The sequence below is a fragment of the Hippichthys cyanospilos genome, chromosome 18 (genome assembly GCF_059441005.1).
Source record: "Hippichthys cyanospilos isolate Australia breed blue-spotted pipefish chromosome 18, RoL_Hcya_1.0, whole genome shotgun sequence".
In the NCBI taxonomy this organism is placed as follows: Eukaryota; Metazoa; Chordata; class Actinopteri; order Syngnathiformes; family Syngnathidae; genus Hippichthys; species Hippichthys cyanospilos.
Genome location: NC_142386.1, coordinates 7,903,092 through 7,916,788, shown reverse-complemented (window position 1 = coordinate 7,916,788; position 13,697 = coordinate 7,903,092). Strand labels below are relative to the sequence as shown.

Here is a 13,697-nt window from a genome sequence, read left to right as displayed (position 1 = left end):
CGTATCTGTTTAGTCCATAATAAAGTGTGTGGTTAATTTCATTCTGTTCCCTCAACATTCCAGCTTTAATTAATGTAACATTTTATGGTTGGGTTGTCATCCTATTGGAGTTCAATCCATTTCTCTCTAACTTTGAGTGTTAGATTGCCCATTGCAGTGACATAATAGGGGCATCCGATCAATAGGTTACCACATGTATACAGTAAGAATTGCCTTTTGTATTATATTTCTTCCCTATGATACTCGAGTGGTAAAAAAAATGTTATCATCCAAACACTTTAATGTATTCTGTATTTCTAATATGTTTTTTTTTCCTTTCCAGTTTTTTCCTCATACTGTGATACTACTGAACACACCTCTAACACTAAACTAGCAACTGACCCTTCTGTCATTGGGTGACACTGCAGTCTATTGAATTGCGTGTGTGTGTGTGTCACACAGGCTTCACTGTTCAATTAGAAAGGGCATCTCACACATAATGTCATTTTGCTTCTGGGACAACGCATCGGTGTACATCTTATAGTTTCATCCTGGTGGCTGCTTTGAGGCTGTAAGTAACTTTAGTAGATGAATGAATTTTGAGTCAAATTGAAGATTGAAAAATAATTCATTATCTCTTAATGCTGTAACTGCTTTGGAATGTATTAATCATTCAAACAAGTTAACTTTAATAAATGTAAGTTAACGACTACTTGTGTTATTTGTACATCTAGTAGATCTAGTTGCAAAATCCATTATAGTCTTTTCTCTTATGTAGTACAGCAAATGTGTTAATAGTGCATGGAAAGTGTGCGAAAACAAAAAAATAAAAATATTTGTTGCCAGTGACGGCTATAGACACCAAAGGCACTATATATATATATATATATATATATATATATATATATATATATATATATATATATAATATTCAATTGAGTTCTTGTAAAGCTATTCCACCTGACAAAAAAAAAAAATCTAACCCCCTTCTCCAGAATATTTTAGGTCAAACAAAACAGAAATGTGCGACCAGCAACAAAAAGTCAAGAAAAAAAGAACCGATCCCAAATCTCAAGAAATGAAGCACCATCGCACCAAATTAACCCACCATCACCTTCATCATCATCAACAAAAATTCCAGCAGTCAGATGATGACAACCAAGAGTGAGTAAATTAAACTACCAAGTGCCCACCATTTGCTGTTCGTTCCATTTAATTACTTTACTCATGCTCTCTTTTGAAATATAGCACTCATTCAACAGCGGAGGACAGCTTGCTCAGTGATCACCTCCCTCATCACCATCATTCTCATCGTTTCTACCGCAAGCAAAGCCGCGGCCAGCGCTCTGTTTCCGAAACTTCTTTCACTTCTTCACATGATTCCTCTTCATCCACTTACTCCTCTTCATCGACAACCGCCACCTCTTCTTCGTGTTCTTCATCATCCAACTCCTCCTCCACTTCAGCATCGTCCTCGAGTCTGTCATCCGAGAGTAGCAGTGAAGGGTCGGACAGATTTCTCCTGAGGAGGCCTCAGCATTCCCAGTCGTGTGGTAACATTTCAGAAAAGCACAAGTATGCCGACGGAGAAGACACAGCACCCTTGATTGATACTCGGGGCCATGATGACAGGCAAAAACAATCTAAAGGCAAGTCTTTTCAAAATGGCTCCAAGCAAGGCACTCAAATGAAAACTCATGAGAACGCAAGTTTCCGTAAATCCAAGTCAATGGAGGCCCTCACTTTCCCCACAGAAAAAGAGAGTCAAGCAAACGAAGAAGAACAAGAGAGGAGAAAAAATGAAGTCAGGAAGAGTTTAATGAAGGAGAAAATGAAATTTTCTGCTTTTCTCAACGAGATCACTCGACAAGTGCTCAGCCCAATGAGACTCACCACTCTGGGCGTTACTGATGCGCAGAAACCAAACAGCACAGAGACCACTTCTGGTAGATCCAGGAAGTCTGAGAGCGACACAGGCAGAAGCCAACAAAGGAGTCGGCCCGTCAGCGCCGACTCCGTTGCCTCCAGCCAGTATTCCCATGCTCAGCTTTCAAAGTCTAATTCGTCCCATCGCCATCGGAATCGCCGCTCTCCAGACTCACCCAATCACATGGAAGCAAAGCCCAGAAGCTGCACTGACGTAAGCTGTTTGGAAACACACCCTTCATGGTCTTCATCTTCTCGGCATTGCGCACCTTATTGTAAGCAGCACCGTCGTCGGAACCAAGAAGATCATATCCAACGGTGCCGTCACCACAGCCTGAGTTCTCACAGATACCCCCGCGACAAAAGTCCTCATCGTCATCGTAGATGCCACAGTCCTGTCTTTTATCGGACGCAAGAAGATTGTGATAGTTCCAGTTCTCGTGGCAATCACTATGAAGCCAACCATGATAGAGGCCACTACAGAAATTTAACTCGCTCTCATCGCACGGACTACCATGATCCGGATGTTCACCAGCAGGGTGATCATCATTTCCATTATCCTAGTGGATACTACAACGAAGGTCATGTTCCTCGCCATGGAGATCATCACTCTTCAACGTATCACCATGAAGAGCACCGCAGCAAAAACTTTGCTCATGATCAATTTCGCAATAGCTCATCAGAGCACTATAAAGACCATCCAAGTAAAGGTCATCACCATAACAATAATTTAAATACCAAGCGTCCAATGACACCACGTCATGGAAACCAAGCTCAAAGCACTAAGCCCAACTCAAAACATCACCATGAAGACCACCATAGACTTGATCAGCATCACAGCCTGAAGGACCAACATCACCAGGGTGTTCCTCACAATGACCATCCGAATCGTCAACATGGTGATCACCACAGTGGAGGCCATCGTCCCTACCAGAGAGCCCAACCTAGTGAATTTGATCCCCATCATAGGCCAGGTCATCATCACGGAGGCCACCATAGTCCGAAACGTCAGCATGGATATGACCACAGGGAGGTTCATCAACCCGACGATGAAGACAGCCAGAATTGTCATCCAGAGCACCGCCATGGATCTTATCGCAGTCCAAACCATCCCAATGATCATGGAGACAAACACAGCGCGAACCATGAAGAACATCACAATAAAATGCATCAACATTCTCATGGAGAACATCAAAGTGCAGGGCACCAGCACAAAGATCATTACAGTCCAAATGGCCAACACCACAAGAGAGATCACACTAGTTCTCACTATAAGCATCACCACGGAGACCACAAAAGTCCAAATAGTCATCACCAGTATGAAGGCCACCATAGGCACATTCATCAAAACCACCATGGGAATCCAAGTCATTCAGAGCCACATCAAAACAAACACCTCTCCGGAAATGAGCCAGAATTTGAGGACAGGAACAATCATAGTAACAGAGAATCGGCTGCCAGTCTGCCCCCACACCAGAAGAAGATGGTTCTTTCCTCCAAGATGGACTCAACAAGGAAGATGAACAGCCCTTCCAGTCAAGATGAAGAGCAAACAGATTTCACTGGCCCGTCAATACCGCAAGTACGCAATCAGCGCTTTCCTTACACGGTAGCATTCCAAAAATTGTCATGTGTCTGGGGTTGAAATGAAACTTCTTAGGCGTGCCAGATTAACTGCGATCAATTAATTACAATCATAGTTAATGCATGATTTTTTTTAATTGCGCTAATCTAATTTTTAATATCAAACTTTATGCTTCCTGTATGCTGATTACATTTGTTTTTAATGCATCAGTCTTCTTGTGCTTGAGTTGATGGAGGTTGGAAAACAGGTCAATCACACCCTGAAGTGGACACTGATTGGCTGTCACTGCGTTTACCATCATATCGATCCCTTTTGTGGATGGTAGGGCAAGTTCAGAAGCAGCAAAATGCTAAAACGGAAGTAAGACTTCTGTCATTCCAATGAATTATAATTTAACAGCCAAATGGCACCTTTGACAAGACTGAAGTGTTAGGAACTGTTTGTAAAGAGTTTGTTGAACACAGAAGCAACTCAAGTTTAGCCTACCACATAAATGCAAAGCACCCAGCCGCAGTTAACTATAGCAACAAAGTTTATGGAGTGAGCCATAGAAAAGCTCTCTGACAAATTAAATTTCAGAACAACTGCATTTCAGCAAGTGTGTTGCACAGAATGGAAGATGTTTGAAGTTAATGTTGTTTTCAAAGTATTTAACAATTGAAAAAATGAAGGTGCAATTCTTCCTGGTTGTTAAAAAATTCAATTGGGACTCTTTTCAAATACAGCAGTAGGCAAATGGTTACACCTGTTAAAGAAAAGAAATGACAGAAATCACATTTTTGGTGTTGTATATCTAAAAATACAATTTAGTATAAAGAAAAAAACCTCAAGGATTTTTCGCAGGATTTATTTTGGCAACCGTCATTAAATAAAGTGATAACGTACCTTAACTAATGAATCTCTCAATTTTTTACATTTCTCAACAGTTCGAGAATTTCTCTATTTCATTGGGTCCCCTATAATGTCACCCTTCCATGTTCATTTTGTTACTATATACAAAAAGCCAAATCAATATTTTCCATGTTCAGCTTGCTAGATTATAGGGTGTGGAAAGGGTAAGAATAATTTGCTCCCCTATTGATTTTTCAGCGTGCATGTCACTGCTGTCACTAGTCATCACATAACCGTAAACAAATTATATAACTTAAAGTAAGATAACTCGGGGATTCCCAAACTTCACTGAACCTAAAAACCCATTTTGCATTAAAAAAAAAAAAATCTCATGCCACACCACCAAAACACTTTCATTCCTGTGAAATCAGTGATTAAATCAGTGATTACAGCTATTGATGTCAATCCATTTCTGAGTTTATTCTTTTTTTCCTCTCCTCAATTCAGGAACCAAAACATGGAATGGAAAAGACGAAGTAAGTTTGGCCAAATCAACTTAGTCCCTACAAAGGAAGTAACCCTACAAAGGAAGTAACCAACCACGTGTACAGAGATTACTCATCTGTTCAAATGCAGTTTTGTTTTTTTCCCCTAATTTAGGATCCTACAGCAAGAGAATGATGGTCTTCAACAGAGTTCGTTTACGTCAGCAGTCAAAATGGAGTGTTTTGGAGAATTTTTAAACAGCCATAAGCTTTTAGAAGAGGAGCTCCAGAGAACCCGTGTCGAATTGAACAACCTCACAGAGAGTTTTAAAATGTAAACCGACGATCAAATTAAATGGCAGCTGCCCAATATTATCTGTGAATATATGTGTCTGTGAGTAAATTCAATATCTCTGTCTTTTTGTCTTCTTAGACTACATGAGAACTGCTCGTCAACACAACAAACGAATAGCCTACTGGAACAAAAACTTAACTCTGTGGTAAAACCCCAACATTTACATATATGTTTTTATTTTCATACCTGTTAAATTCAGCTCCATGCACTTTGACCTTTTTTTTTGTTATACTTCCTGTTTGACAGACTCAGAGTATGGAAGGAGAACGCGAGAGGTTGAGCCGACGTATTTCAGCCTTGACGGAACAGCTGGCCGGTGCAAAATTTGCCAACAACGTGGACACGTTCAATGTAAGAACTTCTACTAAGAAGAATACACTGAATTAACTCGTTCACTGCCAGCCCAGTCAAAATTGATCTTGAACTTTGGTTGTCGCTGGAACCCAGTAAAAATTCATTTTTGATGTCTATATTCGTCAATGGCACTGAATAAGTCAAAAACTTTCAGTGGACATAAAATAATGTGGTAAAGAGCTCTTCATAAGAGTTGTTTACATAGTTCCCTTGCTTTAAAAAAATTCACCTTTTTTGCCTAGTCATATTATGGAATTTTGTGCTGCATTAATTTAGTTACTCTCTATCAAGTTTTTTAACTTAGGAACATTTAAATGAAGACAAAAAAAAGTCTCAAGTTTGTTTTAAAGGGGTTTGACAACCTTAATATATACTTGATAAACAGCAAAATAATATGTGCAAAAAAAGATGCATTATATTATAAATAAATAACTAAATGAAAACATATAAATGAAATAAAACAAAAAATGAATAAATAACAAAAAATGTCAATCAATATTTACATTGAATTTAATGCCTCCCTGAAAGAAGTCTGAAGTTTGTGGTGAGGGGTTTCACAGCCTTAAAACATTTTTAATAAACAACAGCAGTATGATCAATAAGAAAGAAAAAATATAAATGAAGAGAAACAAAAAAAATGTGAAAAAATGTAATGAAAATATATGAAATTACATACAGTATAATAAACAAAAAAAATGAATACAAAAATACAATACATGGCAAAATAAAGAATCTCTACCACTAGATTTACATTTTTGTGGGTATTTTTTTGACAAGAGAACGCTGTATTCATATTGCGAAAAATATGAGATTTACGCATTTGGCATTTTCAACCTTAAAAATTGCTGCGTATTTATTATACATTACACGATTGGGATTTTTGTTACTGATCAGCAAGTAAAAAAAACAAAAAACAATTGGAGCACAAGGTGCAATATGTCTATGTACATAACTAGTTTATTTACTTCATATGCTTGTATATCAAATAAAAGCTGATCAGGTCCCCGTAAAGTCTCATTTTCATGCTTGATGTCATTTTCAGGTGAATTCTGTGCTGAGCAAATCCAAAGAGCATTTTCATCTGGATGACGCCTTCGGTCAGGTTATGCTCCCTCTGGCCCCGCCTCCGGTCCAGTTCATGGACAGCCAAAACTATGAGAAGGTCAAGGTCACGGGGCAAGAACAATGCCTGGGCTCGGTTCCAGAGGAGGAGGAATCCGATTGGTCGGAAATGGGGGAAGAGATCCCACGATTTCTTCTGGCGGGCTCATACAGAAGTCCCGCGTGGATGCACGCGGAAGGAGACGCGGACAAAGACAGCGAGTCAGGTGGGGAGGAAATTCTCCGACTCCCGTCTCCTCGACCCCTGCAGATTCCTCATCTCCAGTTCACCATCCACAATGAGCTTTTACCCGGCCAACCATCCAATGCGTGCCCCTCGGGTATGACAGGTGAGAACGCATTTCGTCTCGGCGCCGGTCCGAATCTTGGCTCGACAATACTGATCAGGTCAGCCAGCCTGGAGGAAATCCCGCTCGCGTGCGGTCAAATGCCAAAGGAGCTGAGAGGCACGGAAGCCATGATGGACCTCCACCACCCCGCCGATGAGACGAGTGACGATTTAGATAATGAGATCATTCATCATTGGAGAACAAACAGGGACGGTAGGGCGTCAGAGGCCGATAGCGCTCCGTGCAGCCTGCAGTCTGTTGAACGAGCGCTCAACCAGTTCACGCGCGAGCCGCGGCCCGGCGAGGGAATTCATCAGAGCAGGTCGGAAATGCACGGCTGGACAGGAGGCATGGCGAAGGAGGTGTTAGGAGGGGAGCAAACACAACTGTGATGCAAAGATTCACACATCTTGAACTGCTGACATACTGAACCTGACTCATGGGGGATCGTTCATGAAGCGCTGCGACTAGCTAAAAGCAAGACTCAAGTTGGTTCATTTATTCTAAAATTAGTTTTCACTGCTGCAATGTGTAATATTGAAAGTGTACATTTCACATTAGACCTATGTACTGTACATACTAATATACAGACCACTTCCACATTTCTTTCCCAATTCTTTAAGCCGAATTGAAAGACATTCTCTGCCATTTACAGCTGGAGACATCAAAATTCTTTTTAAAGATGGCTGTCTCATTTACCGCCATTGACAGCCATTAAAACAATTGTCTTCTTGGAATAAGTTAAGGTGCCGTCTTTTATTGTTTAGTTTTTTCTTGTTTCTATTCGCTGCAAAATCGACATCCGCGATATTCTGCGCTTTTATGCTCACCAGCTTCACCTGTCGTCAAAACCGGAAGTAGTAGTATTACTTACTTCTGTAACTATGAAACATGAGAAATGTATTTTTACTCGTGAAAACCGATTAATTTAAATCCGTCTCGAGGAAAACACGTAGGATCGTGTTTATAATCTTAAACCCAATAAATCTATCAATTTAGAAGACAATTCCAAGAACTATTTACAAACTATTTGCACTATATGTAAAAAAAAAGGTTTCCAAAAATCCACTTTAGCTTGGCTGGTGGTGAATGAGTTCATGCGCATTCGTAGAAATTAGAAAACTAAAGACTTCTCCTTGTTCATGCTTACTCTTATAACTCAATTTATACCAAAAGTAGTCAAATATTGTTATATTAAGTGGAATTTGGAAGCATGTCAAAAGTTTTGAATGAGAAATGGTCCATTCTGCACGTTTTTGTAGATATGCAATACTGTGTAAATGCAATATGGAAAAAAATGCAAATAAAAGGCTGTATTCATGTTTTACTGTGTGTCTCCCCTTTGTGATAATACTGAATCTGCCCGGAGAATAATGCATAAAAAAATTACCCGTAATTAGAGTAATCGCTATAAAATATTGATTTGAAATGTGATGGGTAAGTGATGAGCCGTTTTTATGTTTTATCCTCCTTTTGTGCCAGCTGTGATAGACTCCACCCCTCGTATTCTGAAATGTGGTTTATATACAGTGCTGTGGAAAAGTTTGACAAAATCACATTATTTTAGTGAATGTTTTTACGGGAGATGTCTTGCTGTATATAGAACTTTTTTTTTTTTTAATGCTTTGATGCTGTTAGATTTTTCATAGAATGGATGAAACGGCATTTTCTTTAAAGACCATGATTCATGACCTCATCTCTTTTCGCCCTTCATACAATCACTGGAAATAGAAATAAATGCAAGCAAGCTCAGGCTTTCGCGACGCTATGTGCTGAGCCTCATGGGAGAATTAGTCTTCTATCACTCAAATTGCTAACGCTTTTGTCCTTGTGGTGGCCCTAAATCAAAAAAAAACTGAACGTCCTTATGAGTTGCTTTAAAGCAAGCTTATAACAGCATGAGGAAACTACTGATAGCAATTTTCTGGTGGAATCAGTTGTGTGTTAGCAACTTTTGTTAACCAAGGTTGTACCACATTTTTTTCATTAAAAGAAGCAAGCCGACTGAACCAACGTCTGAATCCAGCCGTCTTCACAAACAGGGGCAATAAGATGAGAAGTTTTCAGTGTTAAGAATTCATCAGTTTGTATTGTTTACTTAAATGTGCTATCTGATTTTAAAATATCTGCTTTTAATCTGGAAGGACACGCTGTATTTCCTGTTTACGTTCTCTGTTCGTCCTTTACCTTTTAGCGATGTTTGTGTTACCCAAGGTTGTTACCTTCTTGTTTTCAAGGAATGAACTAGGCCGTGCTATATTTCTGTTTCCTGTTTTTACATCCCCGAAACTGATTGGCCGCCTTGCGTCACGTTTCGTGTCCTGTCGCACCGAACGCATACCGTAGATGTCGCCCTATCACCGAGCACGCAAACTTCATTGACCTCAATTCAAATGCGGCGCTTGTTACGCCGTCCACGTAGTCGATCTGAACCAAACGTTTTTATTTTTTTCCCAAACCACCGAGGGCCCCAACATAAGGATGAAAGAGCCACACGCGTCTCCGGAGCCGCAGGTTGCTGACCCCTGCCCTTAACTCAAAAATCACAGGCCGTATTTTTTGCTGCGTAGTACACAGCTGTGTGCATTTAAATTTTGTCACTTAATGTCTCACTGTGGCCATCTCTCTCTCCCTTTGTCAAATCCACTTTGTCATCTACGTCCTCCCTTTGTTTGAGTCTAATGGATGCTGAGCAGACAATGGCCTGGATCTTCTGACCAGTTTAATAGGATAGGCTGGTATTAGCCCTAAGATGCAACCAGCCTTCAGTTTTGCCAAATCCACATGTGTGGCGCCCGGAGAGCTACACAGTGGTCGGTGGTTATTTGTGGACTTTTTTCAGCGCTTCTTGGGGGGACAAATAAGGTCAACTTTCACACATATCATTTTACAGCTTTACTCCCCAAAGAGTTCACTCAAATGTCTTGTTCTTGTTCAAGCTTGCTTTGTTCTTACACAGGTGCATGTGTCCATTTTTGAACTTTCTATTTGTATCCTCATCTTCTCCTCAGACAGGGACAGCCTCGTCCCTCCGTCCTTTGGCCGTTCTCCTTCCCCTACTCCCCCGGTGAGACTCGGAGCCCCTCGCTGCAACCATGGTGGTGATGAAGATGAAGTTCCCCTTTCAGAAAAGGGTGAAGTTGGCCCAGGGACTGTGGCTCCTCTCCTGGTGTGCCACAGTAGCTGGGGCCATCACCTTCGCCCTTGGATGCATACTCAAGACAGAGCTACGCAGGAGGGCGGAGGTAACACACTTCTATTTTGTCCAAATTGAAGATTTTTTGTTTTTTTTTACCTTTTACCGCTTACTTGAAACACCAAATTATGTATATCATCCACATTGGACAAATAGCTGAGTTTTCATGACTGGGATCATATTTTGACTTCATATAAGAATGTTAACAAAAAAAGTGAAATTTTAATCGAGTTTGTTTTAAATATGGTGATAAATACTTGCCCTTGAAATGTGGACACCTCCAGCTAAATACAGGTGACCCACTTTGAATCCTGAGTCATTATTTATTAGAACAAATCCTAATCACATTAATCCCCCAATTTTAACAGGACCCTATTTAACTGTCTTTTCTTATGTGTTTTAATGTTTTAAGTGTACATTTTTCTTCATCATTGACATATTTCAGTATTAATTCATTTTTTTTCACTATGGAGTATTTTTCAAGTGTAATTAAAAAAAAACTCACTAAGTAATGTGTAATAATGTAAGCTAAAACTCTCAAATGACTGTTTGACCTAATTTGATCGATGAGGAAATATAGCATTGCTGACCGGTTCAAATGGGGTAAACAAAAGTCACACAATTCACAATATTCAATTTTTTGCCAGGTGAATTGGGCAATAATAATAGCCAATCATTAAGTTAATAAATAATTACATCTATAATAGTACTTTGGGTACTTGCACTAACATATATTGCGTTCTGGTATGCCACGCTGCTGTGTAGCGGCCCATTCTTTTGTCCAATCATTTGGATCTTTACATCAAAGGTAAAGCATTGAAAGAAGACACTAGGGAGCTGAAATTTCACGTCACTGGTGACAACATGTCAAAGTTCAGCATGGCACAACCACTTAGTTATCACTCTACTGTGACTGTGCCATCACTTCGCATTTTGTTTGTATTTTATTTCATTTACAGAATGTTTTAGTTTTAGGACTTTTTTGTTAGTTTTCAATTGGACTGTGATGAATTTTGGAGTCATGCTATTCAAAATCATGAGATTTTATGTGACTCTATAGGTAATGGATAATGCAGACATCCATATCGTGCCCAACACCCTCATGATAGTTGGTCTGGCTTCCTTGGGCATCAACTACTTTGCGTCAAAGATCTGCCAGGACGCCCTGGACGCGGGCCGATTTCCTCGCTGGAAGACCTTCTTGAAGCCCTATTTTGCCGTCTCTTGTTTCTTCACTGTCCTCATGCTGCTAGCGGTCATCATGAGCTATGCCATGAAGGGCAACCTGGAGTCTTCTCTGAAGGTGGGCCTGAGAAACGGCATTCGCTTCTATAAGGACACGGACACCCCAGGACGCTGCTTCCAGAAGCAGAACATCGATCGCTTGCAGATGAACTTTCAGTGTTGTGGAAATAACGACCACAGGGACTGGTTCGAGGTCCAGTGGATCAGCAATCGCTACCTTGATTTCAGCTCCAAAGAAGTCAAAGTGTAAGTTGTGTGTGACTGCAAAAAGTACCAGAAAAAAAAAAAAAAAACAAGCAAATACTCCTGGTTTAAGCAAACAAATCTGCAAATCAGCTAAGAAATGTTCCTTCTGGCAAAGAACAATCTACTGTAGAACTCATAGGTGTCAAACTCCACTCCTTGAGGGCTGGTATCCTGCAGGATTTACATATTTCTCTCCTCAACACACCTGATTCAAATGATTATCTCACAAGCAAGCTCTGCAGGAGCTTCAAAATGATCCTGAAAATGACTGAAAAAGGTCAATGATAGTTTTTTTCTTATTAAAAAATAATGTAATCAATTTTAAATAATTAAATTACAATATTTTTCTTAAAGTTATTTCTTGAATTAAAATGCTCTCGGTTTTAAACTGAAGATAACTAAAAATCATCTTTTCATCTCATGAGAAACATACATGTTTTGAGCAAAAACATCTTAAGAAAGTGGTCAATTTAATGTCTTGAAACAAGAATTCTTATATTTTTTTCATCACAAATGTTTTCCCTTTTAGAGAAAGACATAAAAAAAAAATTATTATCCCCCTTTTTGTTTTACGTTTTTAAAATTGACTTTTTGCAGTGTTCCCAACAGATGGAATGGATCATTGTAAATAACGATATTAATTTCTCCAGCCGCGTCAAGAGCAATGTGGATGGCCGATACTTGGTGGACGGAGTCCCGTTCAGCTGCTGTAATCCCAGTTCTCCTCGACCGTGCATCCAGTATCACCTCACCAACAATTCGGCTCATTATAATTACGAATATGAGACGGAGGAGCTCAACATCTACCTGCGGGGTTGCAGGGAGGCTTTGGTCAACTACTACATGGGCCTGATGAACACCATTGGGGTGGGAGTCCTGTCCGTCTTCCTCTTGCAGGTATTCAAGAAGCACCTTGCAAAAAAAAAATAATAAAAATAATAATAACATGCCCATAATTGGCGATTGGTGGTGTCCATGCACTAAAACTAACATTTTAATTCCCAGGGTTCCGTGCTGGTGAGTTTGCGCTTCTTGCAGACTTCCATGGAGGCAGTAGCAGGGAAGGAGAACACAGAAATTGAGACGGAAGGATACCTATTGGAGAAGGGGGTGAAGGATACCTTTATGGAGTATTTTGACCCCGTTCTCAAGTTTTTGCTGCTTAAAAACCAGGTGCAAGAGGGCACGCCCGAAGGAACAGCAGCTCCAGCTTCCAACTAAACAACAGGGTTGGACACCTATGTATATAGTTTTTACAATGGGGGTGAAAATGATTAAAATTCTGAATAATTGTATTAAAATGTGTTTCGGGGGAGGCTATAATTTTTATTACGTTATACATCGAATGACTGCACATTCCTATGCAAAATGTATTGATTGAATCTGTGTGCTGTTTTCTATGGAAGGCAAAAGGTTCAGGCCAATATAGACAATGTCTTGTTATTTTTGTCAACTACAGGAAGACACAAATATGCCCAAACATCACTTATGTAAAAATGTGAATTTGTTTGCATGAACAAAAAACACACATTAGTCCATTTTTGTTAACTTTACCATCCACCCGCTCATATTGTCTCATATTACTTGCTCATCACTACGCATTTTTTTTTTTGCCATATTATTTTTTTTACTGCCTGTCACAATAAGTCATTAGTACTATAGATGAACAAAGATTCAGTCTTTGTTGTGAATACATTTTTTTTCAAACCTATAAAATCCATTTGAATCATTTTCATTACTAGCATGGTTGGCACTCATCGTTACAAAGTAAAAATATTTTTTTTAAAGATTGTAGTATTTTATTGAGGAAAACTAGTGTATCATGAGGAAAGGGCTCATCAATTAAAATGTGCATATTTAATAGTAGTGTGCTGATTTATTTCTGTTTTTGCTTCTATTTCTACTTTTCAATTTAATGTCATTTTTTTCATTTATATATATTTATTTTTAACTATGAATCATGTCACCCACATTGCATGAGTGTTTATTGGTTAATTTGGGCGTGTAAAAAGAAAGGGGAAAAAGTGAGAAAAATCACATGATT

The 13,697-nt window shown here is 39.5% G+C and overlaps 2 protein-coding genes across 3 annotated transcripts; both read left to right on the top strand.

Moving 5' to 3' along the window:
* Nucleotides 1-98: 98 nt before the first annotated feature.
* On the top strand, nt 99-8,291 carry LOC148408822 (uncharacterized). The gene is made up of 8 exons (XM_088441499.1): nt 99-550; nt 975-1,143; nt 1,228-3,487; nt 4,829-4,857; nt 4,982-5,140; nt 5,240-5,306; nt 5,408-5,512; nt 6,558-8,291. Exons 2-8 carry the CDS (start codon nt 1,001-1,003, stop codon nt 7,356-7,358), a joined length of 3,564 nt encoding a protein of 1,187 aa, XP_088297625.1. The 5' UTR covers nt 99-550; nt 975-1,000; the 3' UTR covers nt 7,359-8,291.
* A 1,373-nt stretch (nt 8,292-9,664) lies between these two features.
* Nucleotides 9,665-13,514, top strand: rom1a (retinal outer segment membrane protein 1a). 2 transcript variants are annotated; one of them, XM_088441419.1, is made up of 5 exons: nt 9,665-9,831; nt 9,978-10,211; nt 11,223-11,653; nt 12,304-12,550; nt 12,659-13,514. In XM_088441419.1, exons 2-5 carry the CDS (start codon nt 10,062-10,064, stop codon nt 12,872-12,874), a joined length of 1,044 nt encoding a protein of 347 aa, XP_088297545.1. In that variant the 5' UTR covers nt 9,665-9,831; nt 9,978-10,061; the 3' UTR covers nt 12,875-13,514. The 2 variants fall into 2 exon arrangements, with proteins under 2 accessions (XP_088297545.1, XP_088297546.1); XM_088441420.1 differs by having other exon boundaries at nt 9,716-9,831; nt 9,982-10,211.
* The last annotated feature ends 183 nt before the right edge of the window (nt 13,515-13,697 follow it).

Excerpts from the sequence above, each read along its gene's own strand:
- LOC148408822 (XM_088441499.1), top strand. The coding sequence starts at position 1,001 with ATGTGCGACCAGCAACAAAAAGTCAAGAAAAAAAGAACCGATCCCAAA. Across the intron at positions 3,488-4,828 it reads CTGGCCCGTCAATACCGCAA|GAACCAAAACATGGAATGGA; the intron begins GTACGCAATCAG and ends TCCTCAATTCAG. Across the intron at positions 5,307-5,407 it reads AACAAAAACTTAACTCTGTG|ACTCAGAGTATGGAAGGAGA; the intron begins GTAAAACCCCAA and ends CCTGTTTGACAG.
- rom1a (XM_088441419.1), top strand. The coding sequence starts at position 10,062 with ATGGTGGTGATGAAGATGAAGTTCCCCTTTCAGAAAAGGGTGAAGTTG. Across the intron at positions 10,212-11,222 it reads AGCTACGCAGGAGGGCGGAG|GTAATGGATAATGCAGACAT; the intron begins GTAACACACTTC and ends GTGACTCTATAG. Across the intron at positions 11,654-12,303 it reads AGCTCCAAAGAAGTCAAAGT|CCGCGTCAAGAGCAATGTGG; the intron begins GTAAGTTGTGTG and ends TAATTTCTCCAG.